The sequence below is a fragment of the Arabidopsis thaliana genome, chromosome 5 (genome assembly GCF_000001735.4).
Source record: "Arabidopsis thaliana chromosome 5, partial sequence".
NCBI classification, from domain to species: domain Eukaryota; kingdom Viridiplantae; phylum Streptophyta; class Magnoliopsida; order Brassicales; family Brassicaceae; genus Arabidopsis; species Arabidopsis thaliana.
The window spans coordinates 19,465,048-19,489,053 of NC_003076.8; the positions used below are offsets into that span (position 1 = coordinate 19,465,048).

General features: G+C 35.8%; 6 protein-coding genes across 8 annotated transcripts; 4 read left to right on the forward strand and 2 right to left on the reverse strand.

The window, feature by feature from the left end:
- Positions 1-740: 740 nt before the first annotated feature.
- On the reverse strand, positions 741-4,892 carry GFA2 (gametophytic factor 2). Its single transcript, NM_124177.4, has 18 exons — positions 4,620-4,892; positions 4,449-4,542; positions 4,277-4,351; positions 4,103-4,194; positions 3,936-4,019; positions 3,805-3,843; positions 3,579-3,698; positions 3,352-3,396; positions 3,175-3,262; positions 3,010-3,074; positions 2,835-2,909; positions 2,640-2,712; positions 2,459-2,550; positions 2,300-2,371; positions 2,088-2,144; positions 1,725-1,773; positions 1,451-1,517; positions 741-1,347 (listed from the first exon to the last, which is right to left on the reverse strand). The coding sequence occupies exons 1-18, from the start codon at positions 4,704-4,706 to the stop codon at positions 1,251-1,253; spliced, it is 1,371 nt and encodes a 456-aa protein (NP_568690.1). The 5' UTR covers positions 4,707-4,892; the 3' UTR covers positions 741-1,250.
- Positions 4,893-4,944: 52 nt separating this feature from the next.
- AT5G48040 (Ubiquitin carboxyl-terminal hydrolase family protein) lies at positions 4,945-7,398 on the forward strand. Its single transcript, NM_124178.3, has 2 exons — positions 4,945-5,214; positions 5,388-7,398. The coding sequence occupies exon 2, from the start codon at positions 5,414-5,416 to the stop codon at positions 6,680-6,682; it is 1,269 nt and encodes a 422-aa protein (NP_199615.1). The 5' UTR covers positions 4,945-5,214; positions 5,388-5,413; the 3' UTR covers positions 6,683-7,398.
- Positions 7,399-8,791, reverse strand: AT5G48050 (Copia-like polyprotein/retrotransposon). Its single transcript, NM_124179.2, has one exon. It carries the CDS (start codon positions 8,721-8,723, stop codon positions 7,614-7,616), a length of 1,110 nt encoding a protein of 369 aa, NP_199616.1. The 5' UTR covers positions 8,724-8,791; the 3' UTR covers positions 7,399-7,613.
- A 1,457-nt stretch (positions 8,792-10,248) lies between these two features.
- Positions 10,249-14,019, forward strand: AT5G48060 (C2 calcium/lipid-binding plant phosphoribosyltransferase family protein; the record flags this gene model as incomplete). Its single annotated transcript, NM_124180.3, has 2 exons — positions 10,249-12,396; positions 12,869-14,019. 2 exons carry the CDS (start codon positions 10,249-10,251, stop codon positions 13,829-13,831), a joined length of 3,111 nt encoding a protein of 1,036 aa, NP_199617.1. The 3' UTR covers positions 13,832-14,019.
- Positions 14,020-16,849: 2,830 nt separating this feature from the next.
- Positions 16,850-18,480, forward strand: XTH20 (xyloglucan endotransglucosylase/hydrolase 20). Its single transcript, NM_124181.4, has 3 exons — positions 16,850-17,392; positions 17,494-17,687; positions 17,812-18,480. Exons 1-3 carry the CDS (start codon positions 17,111-17,113, stop codon positions 18,182-18,184), a joined length of 849 nt encoding a protein of 282 aa, NP_199618.1. The 5' UTR covers positions 16,850-17,110; the 3' UTR covers positions 18,185-18,480.
- A 487-nt stretch (positions 18,481-18,967) lies between these two features.
- On the forward strand, positions 18,968-23,610 carry ELP1 (EDM2-like protein1). 3 transcript variants are annotated; one of them, NM_001344757.1, is made up of 19 exons: positions 18,968-19,000; positions 19,110-19,536; positions 19,623-19,709; positions 19,871-20,055; positions 20,148-20,317; positions 20,415-20,514; positions 20,599-20,697; positions 20,796-21,042; positions 21,131-21,223; positions 21,302-21,554; positions 21,640-21,787; positions 21,882-21,980; positions 22,107-22,193; positions 22,306-22,347; positions 22,427-22,537; positions 22,604-22,675; positions 22,761-22,879; positions 22,944-23,004; positions 23,088-23,610. In NM_001344757.1, exons 5-19 carry the CDS (start codon positions 20,187-20,189, stop codon positions 23,334-23,336), a joined length of 1,911 nt encoding a protein of 636 aa, NP_001318757.1. In that variant the 5' UTR covers positions 18,968-19,000; positions 19,110-19,536; positions 19,623-19,709; positions 19,871-20,055; positions 20,148-20,186; the 3' UTR covers positions 23,337-23,610. The 3 variants fall into 3 exon arrangements, with proteins under 3 accessions (NP_001318757.1, NP_001154768.1, NP_199620.4); NM_001161296.1 differs by lacking the exon at positions 18,968-19,000 and having other exon boundaries at positions 19,118-19,536; NM_124183.4 differs by lacking the exon at positions 18,968-19,000 and having other exon boundaries at positions 19,118-19,536; positions 20,005-20,055.
- The last annotated feature ends 396 nt before the right edge of the window (positions 23,611-24,006 follow it).

Below are 24,006 nucleotides of genomic sequence, written 5' to 3' on the forward strand. Positions count from 1 at the left end.
TTTTTTTGTAAAGTCAACATATGAATCAATAGAGAATTTACTAAAGTGCGGCTCCGAACGAAGACATGCGATTCAACTGCGTATAAAATATGATATGACTCAATTTTATTTTTGTTGTCTATTTATTTACCGTCTTTTATGCAAAATTTAAAATCTAAAATCCAAACTTTATTAACTTAAAAACCACTATAAATCCCAAATATTTATGGGTCAAAATTTACTGAAACTAAACTGGCGGGACTAAAATCCTTGGAAGCTAACCTGACATTTTTACTCCAACATAATAATTTTATTTAAAAAAAGAAAATTAAATAGTGAAGATGAATATTTTGGCTGATAAGCCATAAGCAAAGAAAGTAGGAAGGAACAAACAACATGCATGATAGTCATCATCTAGTGTTCCTTTTTTTAGCTTAAGGTAGCGGATCTGCTACGGTATTACGAAGACCAGACGTGTACAACTGTTAAATTTCCTTGAAAGTGTTGTTTACACCAAATAATGTGGCTATGTTCATTTCCTTGTCACTAGCGATTGCAATTATGTAGTTGACCAATAACTATATAACCAGATTCTGATCGGTTCGCCACTGTATAAACAAAATAAATAAGGAAACGTATCAGCCCATCACTGACATCAACTAAAACAAACCAAATATAGCCAATATAAAACTGTACCAAGTGAACTCTTGTTCGGGGCAAGAAGTTAAATCCGCCATTTATTTTTTGAAATTCTTTAAACTTCAATAGCTACCAAACACCATTGCACCCACCATTGCACTCGTTGTACAAACTTTATTTATCTTTTGAATATCATTTAACATTACATTCCAAAAACAAAAACAAAAACAAAAAAACTGTACCTAGTGCCGAACTGAACAACTATTGTTATGCATTCTCTTTCTTGTCGCTAGAATCACAACACTTAGAAAAGAGGTAAGCTACAAAATGTTTGACAGAAGCATTTGCAAATTAGACACTGAAATTGAGAAGCGTGAAAAAGGATCGACGATAGTAAAAAACAAAAAAGAATGAACCGTATCAAAAGTTCTATAACTTTGAGAAGGCAATAACAGCACAGGCTTTTCCTTCTTTTTATCTTGTAGCATTGTAGAATTAGTTAAAAGTAAAACCCAGACAATACTCTCCACTAATCCTACGCAATATAATCTCAATCATTGTCTGATTGATTATATATCCATTGATACAGCCACAACAATAGCTTTTTAGGCTTATAGCAGCATTTGCATTTTTCACTGGGAAGATCCAGTTGCTGTGCGCTGCTCGTATTCACCTTGTTCTGCTTTACTAAATTCCTCAAGCAGTTCACGCTGTCTCTGCGTTATATTTCTGCCAAAGAACATGAACAAGAATAAGAAAAGATTGTGCTGTGGAGCTTGACTATTATATATCATTGTCAGACACAATTTACTCAGGACTTCGTAGGACTTACGCAGGGATGCTGACGTTGAAATGCACATACTGATCCCCAAATTTAGTCGACTTTCTTGCTCTAATTCCTGTTTGTATCGTAAACAAAAGCATGTCATTTGAAAAGTAAACAAACAAGACTCCACTTCACAATTGGTTTCTCAATCTGTTGTCTTGCTCTTAATAACCAGTGTGAGACACTAATTAGCTCAATCCAAGACAATCATACTCAAAAGTTTCTTTCATCTTACAGGTATTCTACGACTGAACTTATCGACATAAACAAAAGAGCTCACCTTTATTTCTTAGCACTACTTTGTGACCAGGTTGGGTTCCAGGACGGACCTGCAACAAAAGAGTTTCCAAGTTAGAATGCTGGAGAAGTTCCAAGACCAGGTCCTAAACGACAACAAGTGGGAGCAGAAACCCAAAGCTGGAATTAACTATCAGTTAGCTAGCAAGCAAAATCTGATCTTCTTTTTCATCAAAGAAAAAGACAATCTAAAGTTTAGAATCAAAGCATTTACGAATCACTGGATGGCGAATTCTATTTCACATTGTCGAGCTTGTTCAGTTTGCTGGCAAGCATGTTTCATTGTTGATAGAACTAGAGTTAAAATCTTAAAGCATTTTTTTAAATGTGAAAAAAATTGATATACCTTCACGACAACATCACCAGTGAGGGTTGGAACTTGAATGGTTCCTCCAAGAATGGCCTGACAAAAGATGAAAAATATACTCGGTTATCATGAACAATACATAAACGGTAAACGAACTCACGGATACTGCACCAGAAGTCCAAAATAGATGCTGAAGGCAAAAGTGTCTATAAACTTTTAAAGACAGGATTGACAAAACCATGTTATTTCACCTGGGTAACACTGAGAACCGCGTCCACATGAATATCCGATCCTTCTCTGCGGAACACAGGATCTTCACGAACCTGAAAAGGAATACAGCCAAATAATTGAGACGCAAGTAAATAATTAACTATGACTGTCCGTTAGAAAGTTGACTTTAGTAAAGTCACCTTGAGAGTAACATAAAGATCTCCAGGCTGGTCACCTTCAGGATCAGCCCCACCCACCCTTGCCACCTTTAATGTATCACTATTGTCAACCCCTATGAGATGAAATAAATGTGAGATCAAAGTGATGAAAACTGCACAATATTTTTTACTATTACCTATAACTATGGAAAAAGAAATTTACCTGGATCAATAGTGACTTTCACTGACTTCTGTCCTCGAACCACTCTAGCCCCTCTACAGGATTTGCAAATACTCTAGTATACCAACAAAATAAACTTGATGAGCAATCCAATGGTTATAGAAACCTACTTAAAGACCAAACATTTGAGATGAATATATGATAATAAGAAGAGGAATAATCAAATATATGACATACTGAGAACGTTTGACCAGCTCCACCACACTTCTGGCAAGTTGTTTGGATGCTTAACATACCCCTCCTCAGTGAGGTCTGAAAAATGAAACTGTAGTTTATTACAACCATAATAAAACGAAAAGGAAAATATAATTACAGTGTTCAACTAAAGTTCTGTAACATGCATGACACTGACCATCCCAGAGCCATTACAGGCTTTGCATTTCTCTCGTTTGGTACCAGGAGGAACACCTTGTCCACCTGAATGTGAAAGGAAGAAAGAAAACAACAATAAGTAACTTGAGACTGAGATAAAAACAACAACATATAAAGCACTTTGATCTTAGAAATATATACATACCACAAGTATTACAAGCCATCTCGGTTTGAAAAGTCACAGTTTTGGAGCATCCTTGAACAGCTTCCATGAAAGAAAGATCAAGCAAAACCTTACAACAGTAAAGAAGGAAAGAAAAGAGAAACCTATTAATCTTAAAGCACCAAAATGATCTCTAGGAAAATAAGCAGATCGCAATACCTTGACATCTTGACCTCCAATATCTTGCCGGTACATGTTAAAAATCTGATTTTCAAAGAATTAGGGTGTGAACCATGGATTTTGATTAGTAAGCCACTTCCATTAAAAAGAAATATATCTTTATCAAAGTATCAGCGAATATAAACTGAAGGCTATCTATCAAATTAGTAAACAACATTCTTTTGAGTGGAATATATTAGATGAAAACCAAGAAAGAAAAGTATTACATCGCCATTGAAGCTCCCAAAGATATCAAATGGGTTAAACCCACCACCACCACCACCACCGAAGCCTTGATCATTTGGAAATCCACCACTAGCATTTTGCTCAAATGCTTCATGACCAACCTGCAGACATAACAACAAACTTACATCATATCTGACATACTTAATCGAGGGAGCCATGCCAGCTTGCTAAAACGAAATCCAAGAAGATATTATGAAGCCTATGTACCTGGTCATAAAGGTCACGCTTCTCCTTATCTTTCAAAATCTGATCCAAAACAAGTCCCAAACCACAATTCCCTTCAGTATAAAATTCTAACAGATCAAACCAAATGCTTTCATCTAAAAGTTCAAACTCACTTCATATGCTTTTGAGACTTCCTGGAACTTCGTCTCAGCTTCTGGATCATCTTTATTCATATCAGGATGGAGTTTCTTAGCAAGCTGTATACAAAATAGCATCAATCAATGAGAAACCAAAAGCTATATCAAATAAACATATTTGACTGTAATCGTATAGTCCCTACCCCATAATAAGCCTTCTTGATTTCACCTTCTTGAGCATTCTTACTCACTCCAAGAACACTATAGTAGTCCTTAGCAGACATAAACGAAGAACCTAGTGTTCATAAACATCAAAAACAATTCAATTATAAAAACAATCTAACAACTATGAGTATTTATAAAACCTCTGATCATACCTGTTCCATGAAAAGACCTTGTAGAACCAAAATTAGTATTAAAACCTCCAAAGTTGATCCATTTCCGATCATGTCCTACATTACAAGATCACAATGTTAAAACCCTCAATTAAAAACTCAATCACACACAGAACAATTCATAAGTATTACATCTTCTTATAAACCCAGTTACCAGATTTTGAAGCGTAATCTCCAATCACGTTAGCATGATTGCCAACACTCGTATTCAATCTCCTATAACTCCCAATACATACTCCTCTCAGTTTCTGCAATTTAGGTGAAGGTTAACCAATTCGAAACCAATTGAGAGAGATACAGAGAAACATAGAAGAGGAGAACGAACCTGATTGGCTAAATCTTGAATAAGCGATGAAGAGAGACATCGACGACTCAACAAGCGAAGAACCTTTGCGCCATTGGAAGGGACCATTTTCCTCAAGCTTCGATCTTTTAGGTTCTACTCAAATTATATGGAGATTGTACTAAGTGGGTTTAAGTCTCGAGGGATTGAGACAGAGCAGCCAAAGTTAAAACCCTAGCCAAAACCCTGTTTTGTTGCTTCAGAACTGTGTAGAAGATGCAATTTCTGTTGTTCGCCACACAATACCGGGTTTGACCTTTTCTTACTCAACCCCACCCATCATATCCGACCCAAATCTACCCGACCCGGACCATCGACTTATAACCCTTAAATGGGCCCAATGGCCCATTAAAAGCAAGACAGAACTACAGTATAGTTGCCATCGTCTCTGTAACTCGCCGTCATTCCACACGATTGACCGGTACCAATCAACAGTCACTTTCCTTTTAACTCGCCCAATTGACCCGACCCGACCCACCCATCAGAACTATAGTTACCGTCGCCTCTGTAACTTCGCCGTCGTTGCTTACGACTGTGTTGGTCTGATCGAGAAATGACCGGAAACTTGTGAATTCAGGTAACTTCTACAAATTATACTTCTCAATCATCTAATTTCAACTGTTCATCGTCCTTTTGTCGTTGTTTCCATAAAAACCTCACAAAGTCTCCAATTTTAACATTAATGATGAGAACTTTGAGCAATTTAGCTGTAAATTTCGAAACTTTAAGTTTTCTAGCTATTGTACGCAGGCTATTGTTATTAGGGTTTCGCTACAATGCACTGGTTGCTACAGAGAAGGGTTAGTTTGTCTACTAGTTTGTGTAAATGCAGAGAAAGGTTTGATTTTTTTTATCAGCAGAGATGTGGTTTAGTTAATGTAAAGTTGAAATGGGTTAAAGATAGAGAACTTGATGCTGTTGTGGTTCGTGAAAAGCATCTTAGAGCAGTTTGTAATCTCGTTTCTGTTATTTCGGCTTCTCCTGATTTGAGACTACCTATCTTTAAGCTTTTGCCTCACCGTGGTCAGCTTGGTTTGCCTCAAGAGCTTAAGCTTTCAGCTTTTATTCGGAGGTATCCCAACATTTTTGTTGAGCATTGTTATTGGGATAGTGCAGGTACTAGTGTTCCTTGCTTTGGTTTAACTCGTGAGACGATTGATCTTTATTATGAAGAAGTTGATGTTTCACGGGTGAATGAAAGGGATGTTCTTGTGAGGTTGTGTAAACTTCTTATGCTTACTTGTGAAAGAACACTTTCGCTACATTCTATTGATCATCTTAGATGGGACTTGGGTTTGCCGTATGATTATCGAGATTCGTTGATTACTAAGCATCCGGATTTGTTCAGTTTGGTGAAGTTGTCTAGTGATCTTGACGGTTTAAAATTAATACATTGGGATGAACACCTCGCTGTTTCGCAAATGCAACTGAGAGAGGACGTTGGAAATGATGAACGTATGGCTTTCCCGGTTAAATTTACGAGAGGGTTTGGATTGAAGAGGAAGAGTATTGAGTGGCTCCAAGAATGGCAAAGACTTCCTTATACATCACCTTATGTCGATGCATCTCATTTGGATCCAAGAACTGATTTATCAGAGAAGAGAAATGTTGGAGTGTTTCACGAACTTCTTCATCTAACAATTGGAAAAAAGACAGAGAGGAAAAACGTTAGCAATCTTCGTAAACCGTTTGCACTTCCGCAGAAGTTCACCAAAGTATTTGAGCGTCACCCTGGTATTTTCTACATTTCTATGAAATGTGATACACAGACAGTGATCCTTAGAGAAGCATATGATAGGCGGCATCTCATCGAAAAGCACCCTCTTGTTGAAGTCAGGGAAAAGTTCGCAAACATGATGAATGAAGGGTTTCTGGATAGAAGTCGGGGACTGTATCAAAAATCTGTTGAGGCTGATTTGGAGAAGAACAATATCAAGACAAGTTATCCGGTTTGGTCAGACGAAGAAGAAGAGTTGGACAATAATTTGATATCTGGATACGACTCTGATTGTCCTGTGGTTGAAGAACATAAACGGGTGTTTTAGTTGTGAGTTGAGTACAAGTTTTGTTACAATGGAACCAAATCAAGACGTTGCAGACGGCGTTGAGAGTGAAAGATTACATTCTGCATCTAACTGTAGCAGCCTGAGCTTCCGGCATCATATGGGGTTGTACGCCTTAGTTCATTCAACTGAGTCTGAACATCATTTTCCCCACAATGCTCCAAATTGGGATGTTAGAAACAAAAATTTCATTGGATGGATCCCTACAGAAGACAGACATTCTCAAGCAAGCTTTTAGCATTTTCGCAAGCGAACAAAAGCTGGTTTATTGTTGCCGGTTCTCCAAACGCCCCATGAGGACATAGCATTGCAGAAAGAATGGGAAAGTTACTTAGGGCTCTTCTGTTCAAAGCGTGCATACACGGATACACCTTTAGTCAATCTGAGTTATGACATCGTGTTTCCGGGAATATGGTTATTGGAGGCTACATTGGATCGTTGATAGTGAGGTTGTTCTATATTGTCATTCGACTCGGTCCCTTAACATACAACAAATCCAAAACCTTATTGTTTTCGTATCCGGAAATACTTTTACCACTCTAGAAGAATTATGAAAAGAAGTGGTGAAGTTTGGTTTTAGTGTTCTTTTTTTTTTTTTTTTTTTTTTGAAGATGCTTACATCTTTTAGCTACATAGTCGGGTCCTAGTGTTACTATCCTTAATATGAAAACAAATGAGTCAAACTCAATGGTATAATTATTGTTACTTACAAATCGGAAAACCAAAAAAAAAAAAAAATGACCGAAAAAAAAAAAAGGTTATTTAAAAGAGGGGGAAGAATACCATGACTGAAATGAGTAGTATGAGTAGATGATCCATTACAAGCAAGTAATTAAAAAGTAGTGTTCGAATAGAAAACAAATTGTAGGGTACCTAGTTATGACATAACGTGATTTGTGGCTATGGTACCAATTTACCACATCTCTTCGGGAGGATCTGAGAGAGACATGGAACTGTATGTTTGAGGAAAATGAGATGGCATGAACGTCGACTGATCTGCCATGGATGTCGAGATATAATTCACACGAGCATCACCATGTAAGTACGGATTGTATGGCTCAAGTATACTGGTTGGTGACGGCTTGTGTGATGTGACTGACATGTAAACTGGTGGTTGTTGCGGGAAGTACGTTTTCTTATGGAAAAACTGTGGTCCACCGTGAGGATACATATAAGGCGATTGAGGAGGACCGTAAATCCAAGTTGGGGGCTGGTTGAGTCGCCAATTATTATTATTGTTATATCGACCGTCACTACTACCACCTCCGCGATTTTTTTTCTTGCTACGACCGCGTCCCATATTACTATTGTTGTTGTGATACTCTTGCGGATAGCGTTCTTGCTGGCGGGGGACGGTAAATAAGACATTCGATAGTGAGGGGTGATTTGTGTGGCTCAAGGAAGACTTGCTTTTGTTGGAGAGGCGACTCTCTTCCATAAGCAACATTGAGCGAGCTTCAGTGAATGAGGGAAATGGAGACTTGTGTTTGATTACGTTGAGTATGTAATCATATTTCTCCGTGAGACCGTTGAGTAGATGCATAACAAGAACGCGATCTGAGATGGGAGAGTCGACATTTGTCAAAAGGTCTGAAAGCGACTTCAATTTTTGACAGTACTCATGTACCGAGAGATCGTCGATCGTCGTAGTACGCAATTCATTTTCAAACTGAAGTGCACGAGCCTCCTTATTATCACGGAAGAGATTTTCTAGGGAGAGCCATAAGTCTCGAGCTGTGCACCCTACTTTGATGATGGTGTCAAGAAGTGAATCAGTGATGGTGCCATATATCCACATCTTCACAAGTCCATCACGTTCCTTCCATCTTTTCTCGGTCATTGGAGTCGGTGTTGAAGATCCATCGATGTGACCAAGGACACCAAAACTTAGGCAAAGAGTCTCAAAAAGCTCACGCCACACATCGTAGTTCAACTTATTTAAGTCAAGAGTGACAAAAATATAAGCGCGAATCTGCATGATTCCAAATGATTTTTCGTACGAAGATAGAGTGGTGTCAGCCATCACAAAACAGAAAGGTGGAAAGAAGAGAATTAGTAGGTAAGAACAGAAAGACAGACTACGTTTCACTCAAAACAAAAAAAAAGTTTTAGTTAAGGTTCTTCTGATAATAAGAAACTACGTGTGTCTCTTCTATTCATTAGGTCATCTATATATACATGAGTGTAGAGATCTAGGTATATACCGTATCTCATAATATGTGCAATTTATTCATATATACACCACTAACAATTATGAGATGGTTTGAGGAGTCTTAACCAAATAAATGAACTATTGAATAGATTGAAAAAAAAATCTTTAGAGAATATGAAAATTACATATGTGTTGTATACTATCCTTACCCCATGATTATAGTTCCATATTTTATCATATATATATTGAACTATACAAATACAAAATGAGTTATATGATAATAATAAAAAATATTAGTTTTCAGAATAAAATAGATTGATAAAGTTTTTAAATTAAAATATATAAATTTTTAAACTACTCTTATGTGATACTTTTAAAAACTACTTATCAGTGATAACAAAAACAAGTACTCACTAATTAAAAAAAATAAACTTGACTAAACTTCTAATATACAGAGTAATTTACATGTTATTTTTTCGCAACGATATTTATATTTTTATTACTATAGTTTACAAAACGAAAAATAACCCATTTACAAGTTTTTCATATATCCAAATTATTATGAAACATGTTAAATTTTCTCTAATAGGAAAAACATTTACAAAATCCGAAAGATGATAGTCATGGTTAACAATAAATTTTAGTAATCATTTAGTTTTTTTATTTGCATTAATTTAGTCTATTTATATATTTTCCACACCAATTAACGTTAGTATTATATACTACAACATATTACATATGTTTCTTATTAAATTGATTTTTAATTATGCTTTAAGAAAAAATCTAAGAAAAACATTTACAAATCCCAAAGATGATAGTAATGATTAACAATACTCACAGTCACACTCACACCTAGTTTTCATTAACCACATATCTTTTTTACTTTTAAGTATTACAAAATTCTGCAAACGGCAAGTTGAATTTAAATTGGTTTTTTATATTACATATATATTGGAAATTTATCTACATCGTCTTTTTTTTTCCTAACTTTTATTTAAAATAAAATTCAAAAGCTGTTACAAAACTAAAAAGGTGATATTGTTTAGAATTAGAACGTGCATTACCATTATGCAAAAGGATATTGTTTGCTTTGAGCATTGCATAGAATAAAATTTTAAATAAACCTTTTTTGCGCAATTGCTCTACTTGTTTTGCAGCCTTATACTTTTCCTCCAAATTCATTTTCCTATAAAGAGAGAATCCTTTAAAAACTTGTAGCTCAATGAGAGACAAAAGTAGCTTCTTCATAATTACATTCTTTACTTCAACTTATAAACAAGCTTCTTGATTAGTTTAATCAGAATAAATACCTTTCTTCCACAATTAGGTTTCTCTCCTCAAGATTCTTTCCCTTTTAAATCTCCCTTGCACTCCAAGAAACCAAGAAAACCCCACAATGAGAAACACCACCAAACTAGTCGTGCACGTGGTTGATGCTCAATATCTTATGCCCAGAGATGGCCAAGGATCAGCAAGTCCTTTTGTAGAAGTTGATTTCCTTAACCAGTTAAGCAAAACAAGAACCGTACCTAAAAGCCTTAACCCTGTTTGGAACCAAAAACTCTACTTTGATTATGACCAGAGTGTGATAAACCAGCACAACCAACACATTGAAGTCTCGGTTTACCACGAAAGAAGACCGATTCCCGGTAGAAGTTTCCTCGGTAGAGTCAAGATTTCTCTCTGTAATATTGTTTACAAGGACGACCAAGTGTATCAACGCTTCACGTTGGAGAAGAAATGGCTTCTCTCTTCTGTTAAAGGTGAGATTGGTCTCAAATTCTACATTTCATCGTCAGAAGAAGACCAAACATTTCCTCTTCCTTCTAAACCTTACACCAGCCCAACACAAGCCTCTGCCTCTGGAACTGAAGAAGATACTGCTGATTCTGAAACAGAAGATTCTCTAAAGAGTTTTGCATCAGCAGAGGAAGAAGATCTTGCTGATTCGGTCAGTGAGTGTGTCGAAGGGAAAAAGAGTGAAGAAGTTAAAGAACCAGTTCAGAAACTACATAGACAAGAAGTTTTTGCTCGGCCAGCACCTATGCAGTCCATTCGCCTACGGTCTCGTGAAAACCCGCATGAAGCCCAAAAACCGATGTCTCGTGGAGCTAACCAGCTTCACCCTCAAAACCCCAACCACTTGCAATCATATGGTGACACTGACCTAGACGACTTTAAGGTGAAAGACATGAACTTGGATCTTGGAGAGAGATGGCCAAATCCAAATGCTGGAGAAAGATTTACAGGCACATACGATCTTGTGGAACAGATGTTTTATCTCTATGTTCGAGTTGTTAAAGCAAAAGAGCTACCACCTGGTTCAATAACTGGCGGATGTGATCCTTACGTGGAGGTCAAGCTTGGGAACTACAAGGGAAGAACGAAAATTTTTGATAGGAAGACAACAATTCCTGAATGGAACCAAGTTTTTGCATTTACCAAAGAACGGATTCAATCATCAGTTCTTGAAGTTTTCGTGAAGGACAAGGAAACACTAGGTCGAGATGATATTCTTGGAAAGGTAGTGTTTGATCTGAACGAGATCCCAACAAGGGTTCCACCAAACAGTCCTTTGGCTCCGCAGTGGTACCGATTAGAGGATTGGAGAGGAGAAGGCAAAGTAGTACGAGGAGAGATAATGCTTGCTGTCTGGATGGGAACTCAAGCCGATGAAGCTTTTCCTGAAGCATGGCACGCCGACTCTGCTTCTGTTCATGGAGAAGGCGTGTTCAACATTAGATCCAAGGTATATGTATCTCCTAAGCTGTGGTACTTAAGAGTCAATGTTATCGAAGCTCAAGACATGATCCCGAGTGATAGAAACCGGCTTCCTGATGTTTTCGTCAAAGCAAGTGTTGGAATGCAAACCCTAAAGACAAGTATCTGTTCTATAAAGACCACAAATCCACTCTGGAAAGAAGATCTTGTCTTTGTGGTTGCTGAGCCATTTGAAGAGCAGCTAGTGATCTCTGTCGAAGACCGCGTTCACACGTCTAAAGATGAAGTAATTGGCAAGATTACCCTGCCGATGAACGTGTTCGAAAAGCGTTTAGACCACCGTCCAGTCCATTCCCGTTGGTTCAATCTTGATAAGTACGGTACCGGAGTTCTTGAGCCAGACGCAAGAAGAAAAGAACATAAGTTCTCGAGCCGGATTCACCTACGAATCTGTCTTGAAGGAGGCTACCATGTGATGGACGAGTCAACAATGTACATTAGCGACACAAGACCTACAGCTAGACAGTTATGGAAGCAGCCGGTTGGAATGTTAGAGATTGGGATTCTTGGAGCAAATGGGTTGGTGCCAATGAAGTTAAAAGACGGTAGAGGAAGCACTAACGCTTATTGTGTTGCTAAGTATGGTCAAAAATGGGTGAGAACCAGAACCATTCTTGACACATTAAGTCCTAGATGGAACGAGCAGTACACATGGGAAGTATATGATCCTTGTACTGTCATTACTCTCGGAGTTTTCGACAATAGTCATTTGGGCTCTGCACAATCCGGAACTGCAGATTCTAGAGATGCAAGAATCGGAAAGGTGATCTCTTTCTCTCTATATATACAATCAATCTTAAGGTGACCATATAGTTCTGTTTTTATATTTTACAATTTGCTTCTTTGAAACTAGAACTGAATACTTTTTTTTTTTTGGTTCGGTTTGGTTTATAAATAAATTTCAGTTCATATGATTTTGAACAAAATCTTAATAAAAGTACAAATAAGGTAAGTAAAAACACATTTAATTTATACTATATATCTTAGTATTTTTTTTTACTTTTTAGTTTTAGTATATAAATATTTTACAAAATAATTTTAAAATTAATTTATTCAATTTTTATTTGGTTTTAATTATTTTTGTCACTATTCAGTTTAAAATTTGATTTGGTTTTCGTTTAATTTTCTTAGCTCTGTTTGGTTATTATGGCCATGCATGCATACCCTAGTCACTCATACGTTGATATGCATTATGTCTCACTTCTAACTTTGTGTGCTTGAAACCCTTGGAACAGGTTCGAATAAGGTTGTCTACACTAGAGGCTCACAAGATCTACACACATTCATTTCCGCTACTTGTTCTTCAACCGCACGGTCTCAAGAAAACGGGGGACCTACAAATATCTGTCCGTTTTACAACTCTCTCTTTAGCCAACATCATCTACAATTACGGCCACCCGCTTCTCCCCAAAATGCACTATCTTTTCCCTTTCACGGTCAACCAAGTAGATGGTTTAAGGTACCAAGCCATGAACATTGTTTCAACCCGCCTTGGCCGAGCTGAGCCACCACTTAGGAAAGAGGTCGTCGAGTACATGCTGGATGTAGATTCTCACTTATGGAGCATGAGAAGAAGCAAAGCCAACTTTTTTCGCATAATGTCGCTTCTTTCAGGTTATTTCTTGGTCGGGAAGTGGCTCGAAGATGTTTGCAACTGGAGATACCCGGTTACTTCGGTTCTGGTCAATGTCTTGTTCTTCATTTTGGTCATGTACCCTGAACTGATTTTGCCTACCATGTTTCTCTACATGTTCTTCATTGGATTGTGGAACTTCAGGTCCAGGCCGAGACACCCTCCTCACATGGATATGAAACTCTCATGGGCCGAGGCTGTAGGTCCTGATGAGCTCGATGAAGAGTTTGACACATTCCCAACGTCTCGGTCACAAGAGTTGGTGCGTCTGAGATATGACCGGCTCAGAAGCGTGGCAGGTAGGATCCAGACTGTTGTTGGAGACATTGCAGCTCAGGGAGAGAGAATCCAGTCACTTTTAAGCTGGCGAGACCCCAGGGCTACAAGCCTCTTCATTTTGTTCTGCTTGGCTGCGTCGGTGGTCCTATACGCAATGCCGTTCAAAGCAATAGCACTAGCCAGTGGGCTATACTATCTAAGGCATCCAAAGTTTAGAAGCAAGTTACCTTCTCTGCCAAGTAACTTCTTCAAGAGATTGCCGTCTAGTACCGATAGTCTTCTTTGACGACCAAAACTCTTTCTTGAGCAAGATTTACAATAAAATGACTTTGTTAAACTTTTTCTTCCACTTCTACTATGAAATAATATTACGAACATGTCATAAGGTTTGTAAGATTTAACAGAAGATTAAAAAAAAAAAAGGTTTGTAGCCATATACATTTGTTGGTAGTCAATTACATAACTCATCCTTGGCCAAAAAGATGTATTGTGGACGTTTTTCGCTGACCCGCCGTTGAGATTTTTTTGTAAGAGGGTTTGGACGTTTTTCGGGTATGCTCTGTAGTGAGTTCCATGACTTCATCGAGATTCTTACTGCGGAAAACTGGTCGTCAGAAGATTATTTGGAACAAGCTAATAATGTGAAAATTGATAAACGAAAGATCAAAAATAAGAATGTGATTGATAGTTTTATATCACTAACAATGAGTTTAAAATAGATCCAAATGTTTTCATGACAACAATTAGATTGATAAAAGAAAAGACAAACAAAAACAGTTAGATTGACTAATGAATTGGTTTGTCTCTGGAAATGCAGCATCGCGTAACATATTATATTAATTATTATTTTTGGATCAACTAACATGTTATATTAATTAAAACAAAATTATATATATATATACCAGAATTTCTATTAACTATTTCACTTATTCACTTGTTTGTTTATGTTGAATATTTTTCTCATAACATGAATGGCTTTTTCAAATCTATATATACATTTTTCAGCCATTTTGTGAAATAAATCTTGGAGTTGGAACTTATTTACAATGGCTGCCACTGGCTTTTAATTATTGTTTTTTTCAGCAATAAATTGATTAACAAACTAAAAACATTCCAAATATATTCCAATCCCATATATCACGCAGATTTTTCCAAAATTTGAACTAGATTTTGGCAACTATTTAAAACAAAAATGTTTGACAACCCAAAAGACAATTGCAATCCCTTAAAATGAGCAAAACGCAACTAAATACATTTATTATCAATTCACTAAATCTTATTTCTCCAAAATTTGAACTAGATTTCGACAACTATTTAAAACAAAGTTTTGTTTGACAAACTAAAACACAATTGCAATCCCGTAAAATATTTATTTTAATTATAAATTTAAATTAGCGGGGTACCGCGGTTTTTTCTTACAGAACGGGTTTGACGGAACGGGTTTGGAAGGACGTTACTTAATAACAATTGTAAACTATAAAATAAAAATATTTTATAGATAAATATAATTTGCAAAATTTTATATATACTAATTTAAAAAAATAAATTGTCGGTTAAAATCTAGTTTTACTATTATATTCTAAACAAAGCGATATTCACTGATTTTCAAAACTTTTCCGGATATTCATTTTTTCTAGAGAAAAGTGGCTCACGAATATTGGTGTTTCGCAAAATATCTATAACACAATCCTACTATGTCGTGAAAGATTAAAAGAAGTTTTAACATACGTTTATGTATGATATATTATATGTACTTTTGTAAAATATATATATATATATATATATATATATATGTACTTTTGTTTTATAGATTTGGAATAAGATAATCAACTCTATTTCTCTTTTGGTAGTTCTTAAACATGATATGCTAATTCAGATTACAACTTCTATTATATGTACGTACATATATACACATCGATGTATATTAATTTTGTTAGTAAATAGAATGTTGAAAGTCTTATAATATTTTAAAACAGAAATAATACATAGAATGATTATGAAGAGATAGTGGAGACCTTGAAGTTTTTAACCGACAAAATTTTGCAAATCAAAATATCAAAAGGAAGAATGCTTTCCTAAAAAAGAATGATTACTGGTCAAATTAGTCGGCAACCGGTAAGTAAGCAAACAATCGGGAACGTGTTACTGTTACAGTGTTACCATAACGTGTAGGTTGGGTAACACAAAGGTAACTGTGAATTGGCGGGAACAAAAAAAAAACTTTTGTCGTAAAAAAAACAACAACAAAAAAGTTAACTTTGAATTCTTAGGACATGTTAAGAAAGCCTTCATAACATATTTGTTTAGTTCTCAAATAATGTCCGTAATTATAGGAAAATAAACTTTCTGGTTTTTATCAATCATCAAAATAGAACACAACATAGCTCTTTAACACATAGTTGTAAGAAAGATAGTGCTCCGAATCTTCATAGATTTCATAATCTATACAGTGTTGACTGTTTGAGAATATGAAAGGATATGCATCAAAATAGTGAAACTCTAAACACCAAAGGTCAAAGGAAAAGACTTGAAACCAAAAACAAAGAGTTATATACACTGCGAGAAGCTGATCGAGTTAACTTCGTCGCTGGCGATGGAACCTTTTACTCATGTCACCAAAAATCATGCAACAAGGACGTTTTCTAACGATTGCATGTATATTGTTTTGATTTGAATTGTTAACGTTAGGCATTTCAAACATATATATTATCTTCTAATTTTCTGATAGCATACTTATTACGTTGTTATATAGTATAATTATTCAATAAACTATATCTTCAGTATATTCTAAACACTGTTTTATAATGTGAAATATGATTATTTTTGTTGTTTATAATATGATTTTCTAAGATATGTATTTCTTACTATACACCATTAATTGGATGATTTATGTAATTATCATGCAATTTGTAGCTTGACGTTTATAGAGCCTAATTTTCAATCTTCGAAAACTTATATATACTTCTAATTGCTAGCTTCTGCAAACTCGATTCTGATTTTACGTAACATATGCTAATTTATGAACACTGACTGTCGAGAATGATTTTATATTTTCTTTCTATATACATATTTAAACAAAAAGTTTTTTGACCGACAAAATTTTGCAAATGAAATATCTAAATGAATAATGCTTTCAATATAAATATGATTTATGGTCAAAATAGCCGGAAAGTATAAAACAATCCATAGGGCACTCATAGTTGTATGTTACCATTTACGAGTAGGTGGCCCTGATTCTAAATTAACAAACATATACTTAAGCTCTTTATAAAAAACGCGACATACCAACCAACCAATTATAAACATAAGTGTTTCTCGTATTAATTTTTTCTTATGCCGGCATACAAACCAAGTAATGGAGTTATATATCTTGGTTTCACTTTCTAACAATCAATATACTATCAAATAATGAATATACATATTATCACTTGTCAGCCTTATTAGTAGACCCACACAAATTCCTTTTCATTTCCAACAGCTATATATACTAACGTCCTTTACCTTCATTTTCACATCACCAATCCATCTAAGATACTATAACTACTCTTTCCAAAAGCAATTTTAAATGGTGTCATTTTGCGGTAGAAGGTTCGCCTTCTTGATTATCTTTCTCTTTGCAGCACAATATGAGCGTGTCTACGCTGGTAGCTTTCACAAGGACGTTCAGATACATTGGGGTGATGGCCGTGGAAAAATTCTCGACAATGTCGGAAATCTTCTTTCTCTCTCGCTCGACAAATTCTCTGGTTCCGGTTTTCAGTCCCATCAAGAGTTTCTTTATGGCAAAGTAGAGGTTCAAATGAAACTTGTACCTGGTAACTCTGCTGGAACAGTGACAACATTCTATGTAAGTAATATACATATCTCGATCAAACCATTCTTGTCATCTTTAGCTATTTACTAGATTTCATATATTTATACTACTTGCTTTATGATGACTTTGTGTAGCTAAAATCTCCTGGAACTACATGGGATGAAATAGATTTTGAGTTCTTGGGAAACATAAGTGGTCATCCATATACTCTTCATACTAATGTTTACACAAAAGGCACAGGAGACAAAGAACAACAGTTTCATCTATGGTTTGACCCAACTGTTGACTTTCACACTTATTGTATCATATGGAATCCCCAAAGGGTCATGTAAGAGCAACTTTTTTTATTAGTTTAATTAATCCCTTGCATATAATAGAATCTCATATGTTTTGAGGCTATAAGCTCATCAACCAACAATTTTTTTTTTCCTTTTTTCTTGTTCCTTTTTCAGTTTTACAATAGATGGAATTCCGATAAGAGAATTCAAGAACTCCGAAGCCCTTGGAGTTCCCTTCCCAAAGCATCAACCAATGAGGCTCTATGCTAGCCTTTGGGAAGCCGAGCATTGGGCTACAAGAGGAGGATTAGAGAAAACAGACTGGTCCAAAGCTCCTTTCACCGCTTTCTACAGAAACTACAATGTGGATGCATGTGTGTGGTCCAATGGAAAATCATCATGCTCTGCGAATTCCTCATGGTTTACTCAAGTACTTGATTTCAAAGGCAAGAATAGAGTGAAATGGGCACAGAGAAAGTACATGGTCTACAACTATTGCACTGATAAGAAAAGATTTCCTCAAGGTGCTCCTCCAGAGTGCAGTTAAATAACTGATTGCTTGATTCACGAATTAATCACGTGGCATTGTCTTTGTAACGGAAATGATGTTTATCTATATTTTGGCACTAGCTGAGTATTTGCGCTAAATAAATTACTTCTCTATTAGTAATTGTTTTTTTTTGTTCTATTATGTTGTTTCTTTTATATTATTTGTAAGTGTGATTTGCGTTAGTTACCTAGTTACTTGTTTCAGTAACTTTTGTTATTCTTAAACTGTCTCTTCCAGTTGTAACATTAAAATTTGAAATTTACAAAGAGTTATAGTATGAGGTAATTATAGATCAATATTATAGTTTTTTTAATTGTATTCTTAGTAATTTGGGCTGTGAAAATATTTTTATTGTAAAATTTTAAGTGAAATTAATTTTCACTAAGATACCATCAATGTGAGTGATATGATCCTTGTTTAGGAGTGTGCACCACAAATTCTTTGTTTATCCTGTTCCCTAAAGATTCTTGTGGTTATTTAAGTAGAAACACTTTGTTTTCTAACATGTCTGAGTCAAATCGAAAAAGAAATATATATATTAAGTAGATTTTATCATAAAAATCAAGTTCCTTTTTATGCTCCATCTCTACCCAAATCAATTATAAGAAGAGATATTAATTAATTATAAATGAAATGAGATAATTCGCATATAATTAAACAACAAAACAATGACAACAAAACGACATCGTTGCACTTATCATTAATTAAAGCTGAACCCTCCATCAGAAACAGAGGCACTTCCCATACTTAGTCACACTCTAGCTCTGTTGATTTCTTTTCCCACTGTCGAGCTCTGCTTCATCAACGCCACAGGTATCGGAGAAAATGCGTCAAGGAAATCTATAATGCATGCTTTGTTTCGTCTAATTTCTCCTGAAAATTGCTCAAATCTGTAGAGCTTTGTTTTTTTTAACTTCTTCAGCTAATCTAATGGAGTGGTCTGAAGAAGAAGGAGAGATTCTACCTGATTTCGTTGATAACTACTATTTCATTGATCAAAGTGAAGAGCTTGTCAAGTTTTGTGATTTGCCACTGAAATGGAATAGCGTTGATTATGATGATGATAGCTCAGGATTGTCTGTGTTTCTGCGTGGTAATATTGACTCTGGAGACGAGTCATTCTCTAAGCTTGTTAAAGGTTGGAACTTTTATCTTTCTTCTGTTGATGAACATCCCAAAATTGAGGTTCTTCTACATGGGTTGCATTGGATAACTCTACAAAGCCCAAGAAAGAGTTATGAGACTTTGATAAGAACAAGTCTGGTTACTCTTCAGTTTCTTCACTTTGTTAAAAGGGATCCGGATGTTGCAAGTGGTGATGTGTGGAGTAGTTTACAGAAAGTTCATGGGTATGATTGGAATAGTTTGTTTTTTTGTTATGTTGTTGTTTTTATGTCATATTTGAAATCATGTGTTTGTTTTGTTGTTTATTTAGGATCCAGCCTTCTGAGGATGACTTTTAGATCATGTTTCTTTACTCTGTGAAGCTATGAAAAGAGATGAAGATTTGACAAAATCAAAGGTCTGTTTTTTTCTTTGGTCTCTCTTATCTTCGTTGGAAAGGATTGTTTATTACATATTTCTTGTGCGTTTGGTTCTAATGAGAGCTGAACTATATGACTATGAGTCTGATTCCTTAGCTTCTAATACTTTTGTTTCATTTTTGCTCTTTGTGTGTTTCAGATTTGAGAGTCTTCTTTTATTGAGTGGCTACTTGAGAATTCAGAACACATATTAGTTTAGAAGGAATCAAATTAATCAGAAAAGCAACTCTCATTTGTATATTCACTGCTTCTCCTTGATGATTTATTGTGTAGTTTTTGATTACGTTTCTGGGGAAGACATCACAAACAACACCTATCGAAGTGGTAAGACCTAGTTAGAAGTGGTTTCTTTGTTCTCCCCCCTTTCTTGCTCTCTTTTCTAGTGAGTTTAATTCTTTTCTTTTTTTTCTCTTAAGGAACTTCCAACAGACCATCTACAAGATGCTCAGACACCAATGGAACAGGACTCCATTGTTGAGAATATGACAGATGAGGAAAACAGCAGCAGTAGCGATGATGATTCTGAGGCGAACCTGCAGTTTGATCCAGTATGTTCTATTTGTGACAATGGTGGTTATGTTCTGTGGTATGTCAAGCTTCATAGTTTCTTAAGAGTTGATGCTACTTCTAGAGCTCCTTACAAACTGCAACGATTTCATTTAATCTCATTGTTTTGAACTCAGTTGTGAAGGAAGTTGCTTGAGATCTTTCCATCCAACCATAGCTGATGGAATTGAGACAGAGTGCGAATCGCTAGGATTCACTGATAAGACTCAAATTCAGGTACTGTGAATCAACTTTAGAGTTTCTGTTCAATATGCGATTATGGTGAGGCTTCATGCTGAAGTTGGTTTGTTACATATGTAGGCACTCGGGACCTATTTGTGTAACAATTGTCTCTATAAACAGCACCAGTGCTATGCTTGTGGCGAATTGGGATCCTCTGATGAAAATTTCTCTCAACAGGTATGATATACTTGCACCATATATGTGCATATACTTGGTAAGTTAAGTTTAGCTGTATTTAGTACTTGAAATTCATCCAACTGTTTACTGTTTTGAAGGTCTTCCCTTGCTCTGCGTCAAACTGTGGTCATTTCTACCATCCTGAATGCGTTGCAAGACTTCTCTGTGCTGATGATCAAAACAAAGCAGAAGAACTTCAAGCCAAGATTGCTGCTAGAGACTGCTTTGCCTGTCCTCTACACACATGTAAACTCTGTAACATGAGTGAAGACAAGAATCAATATGCGTGCATTTTGCTGTATGCAGACGTTGCCCAACAGCTTATCACAGAAAATGTTTACCTAGGTAAACCGTTTTTCATTTTACTTTTTCCTCAAACTCCTACTGGCCATAGATTTAGCTTTAGATATTTGTTTTCTTCGTTTGTATTCAGGGATATTACTTCTGAACTCAACTCTGACGATGAGACATTGCAAAGAGCTTGGGAAAGTCTGCTTCCTTACAACCGCATTCTTATATATTGTTTGTAAGTTTTTAAATGTTCTGATCGGTTTTGAGTGCATTTTAAAGTAGATTTTTCTGTTATGATCCGTATAATGTATAGCTTTTCATAAACTTTTGAACAGGGCCCATGAGATAGACGGTCTTATTCTTACTCCAGCTAGAGACCACTTAGTTTTTCCTGATGTATCTGGACAAAGAAGAACACGAAGTCACGGGCTAGCACAGTTCAAAGAGGATGTTCTGGGTATGGAGACGGATCATTGTCATCATGAGGGTCTATTTACTGGTCTTGGTATTACTGACCCTTATGAGAAACCAAAAAAAGATATTAGCTGCGATGAGGTGGAACAGAGGTAATGTTCTTTTTGGCCACTATACAAGAAATTGTTACATTATTAATAGGTTCAGCTAATCATTTTAACTTTTCGGGTAAGACAGGGTGATGGGTATAATCGATGAAGTGGAATCCTCGTTTAACTTTGATGAGTTCGTTAAGTCTCGTAGGCCAACCCATATAAAATCCTACCACTCAGGAAACTATTTTAGTAAGAACATCACAACAGGATTGGTTCGGACTCATGTCAATGTATGTCACTATGACTGCGGTGTTTTTTATGAAACATAGATATGTAATTTAGTTAGCAGTATTGTCTCCCTGAATCTTAACGACAATTCTACAGGCTGCTCGAGCTGCCTTAAAGATGTTTGAAGAAGGGCGTGACAGAGATGCAAGAGCTTTATTTGACCCAGATAGCCTACTCCAACTCATGAAGCATAAGGTTATAAATTATATTCAGCTATCTTAATATTTTTATCTTAAACTTATTCTGGAAGCTGGTATGTTATTCAATGAGAATCACTTAGCTTTCACAGTATAAAACATTCATGTTTTTGATGAACTGCAGAAAAAGCTTGAAATTTCGCCTTTTCTCCATGGTATGCGCTACACATCGTTTGGTCGTCACTTCACAAATCCAGAGAAGCTTAAAGAGGTGAACTATTTATCTCTTTTGTTTTGTTAACTCTTCTTTACCTTGATCCATCGTAGTCTACTGGTTTAGTGATGATTATTAAAAACCAATTTAATAGAAATTAATGATGCAGATTGTAGAGAGGCTCCACTGGTATGTCGAAAATGGCGATACGGTAAATGTGCTAATAATTCCTTAAGCAATACCTCTGCTATTAGGTAAATTATCAAATATAACATTCTCGAAGGTTTCAGGTAGTCGACTTTTGCTGCGGCTCTAATGACTTCAGTTGTTTGATGAAAGAAAAGCTTATGGAAACGGGGAAAATATGCTTCTACAAAAACTTAGATCTCATCCCACCTAAGGTACAGCTACCACTCTTTTACTCTTTTGTTTGAAGCTGTTTCTAAAACATGACGTTTCCATGGCAGAACAACTTCAATTTTGAGATGAGAGATTGGCTGAGTGTGAAGGAAGAAGAGTTACCCGATGGCTCTCAACTGGTAAGAAAGCAAATGAAATCCTGAAGTTGAGATGCATTTATTGACTACACTGATTGAGTTTCCTTTTTGTCATGGATAAAAACAGATTATGGGATTGAACCCGCCTTTTGGTTACAAAGCCAGTCTTGCTAACACTTTCATTAAGAAGGCCCTCGAGTTTAAACCGAAGATCTTAATCCTCATCGTACCAAGTGAAACAAAAAGGTAAATAGCAAATAGACAGTCTCAATGACAAACTTTTCATAACTCTGGGTTTGTCTACATTCAGGGTCGATGCGATTGATGATTATGAGTTGATTTGGGAGGACAGAAATTTACTTGCTGGAATGGTAAGTACATGTACAAATGACTCCAACTCTCGTTTATTTTACAAATAAGCTTTTGATCAATCTCTGTACTTTTTGTTCTGCAGTCGTTCTACTTGCCTGGGTCAGTAGATGTGAATGATAAAACGATAGAGCAGTGGAACAATATAACGCCACCTCTATACCTTTGGAGCCGAAGGGATTTGAGTAGAAGCCACAAGACCACAGCAGTTCAACAGGGTCACATAACACAGATGCATCACTTCACCTACAATGGCGATAGTCACCACACAGAGATCCCTCAAGGTGATGATGATACTGATATGGTACAAGACATGGAGATATCCCCTACCTGAATATATGACTTAACTTGTTGGAGTGCGAGAGAAGAAACATTACCACATCTTTAGCTTTTGGAAATATTATGAGATTAACCTTAGTGCTTTAATTCTCTTCTTTTTTTCTTATGATTTTTTCAAAACACAAAAGCTAAATTTAATTTATTGAATAATCTTTCTTTCTCACGTTCATGTCCATGTCCCTAATTAGATTCCAAATTTAATCACTTGACTCATTGTTGTTACTACTATTTCTCTCTTGATTTTCTAAAAATTATTGTTTATCTCTTTCAATTTTCGCTGTCCTCATTTTTCAGTTCACTTTATTCGGAAGTTATTATTGAAAAACAAGTTTATGTCCATGTGGATAACTATATTTACTTGTATTTTTTTTTTTACTTTTATTAATTTTGGAGAAGAAATTGTCCCAGTATAACAAAAGTTGTTCCTGAATGTAATAATAAGATCGGGATACAAGATTACTAATGTCGAGATGGTTTTTGTACATTTTCTTTTTGTTCAAAATCATTGCATTCAAATCAAATCCTCAAAAAATAAGAAACCATACAAATGAAAACTGAAAAACTACAAGAAAAATAAAGATAAAGGGTCGAAGATTTTTCCAATAAAATGTTCAACTCCAAAAAGCTTGCAATGACGGGAATATCTTTGGATGCATGTACGGATT

What these genes read in the sequence shown, in the direction of transcription:
- GFA2 (NM_124177.4), bottom strand. Translation starts at nt 4,706, where the DNA reads ATGGTCCCTTCCAATGGCGCAAAGGTTCTTCGCTTGTTGAGTCGTCGA. An exon ending in GATGGCTTGTAATACTTGTG is followed by an intron (nt 3,075 to 3,174) that starts GTATGTATATAT and finishes TTTCACATTCAG; the next exon opens with GTGGACAAGGTGTTCCTCCT. An exon ending in AGTAGTGCTAAGAAATAAAG is followed by an intron (nt 1,518 to 1,724) that starts GTGAGCTCTTTT and finishes CGATACAAACAG; the next exon opens with GAATTAGAGCAAGAAAGTCG.
- AT5G48040 (NM_124178.3), top strand. Translation starts at nt 5,414, where the DNA reads ATGCACTGGTTGCTACAGAGAAGGGTTAGTTTGTCTACTAGTTTGTGT.
- AT5G48050 (NM_124179.2), bottom strand. Translation starts at nt 8,723, where the DNA reads ATGGCTGACACCACTCTATCTTCGTACGAAAAATCATTTGGAATCATG.
- XTH20 (NM_124181.4), top strand. Translation starts at nt 17,111, where the DNA reads ATGGTGTCATTTTGCGGTAGAAGGTTCGCCTTCTTGATTATCTTTCTC. An exon ending in GAACAGTGACAACATTCTAT is followed by an intron (nt 17,393 to 17,493) that starts GTAAGTAATATA and finishes GACTTTGTGTAG; the next exon opens with CTAAAATCTCCTGGAACTAC. An exon ending in TGGAATCCCCAAAGGGTCAT is followed by an intron (nt 17,688 to 17,811) that starts GTAAGAGCAACT and finishes TTCCTTTTTCAG; the next exon opens with TTTTACAATAGATGGAATTC.
- ELP1 (NM_124183.4), top strand. Translation starts at nt 19,677, where the DNA reads ATGAAAAGAGATGAAGATTTGACAAAATCAAAG. An exon ending in AAACAACACCTATCGAAGTG is followed by an intron (nt 20,056 to 20,147) that starts GTAAGACCTAGT and finishes TTTTCTCTTAAG; the next exon opens with GAACTTCCAACAGACCATCT. An exon ending in TGGTTCGGACTCATGTCAAT is followed by an intron (nt 21,788 to 21,881) that starts GTATGTCACTAT and finishes ACAATTCTACAG; the next exon opens with GCTGCTCGAGCTGCCTTAAA.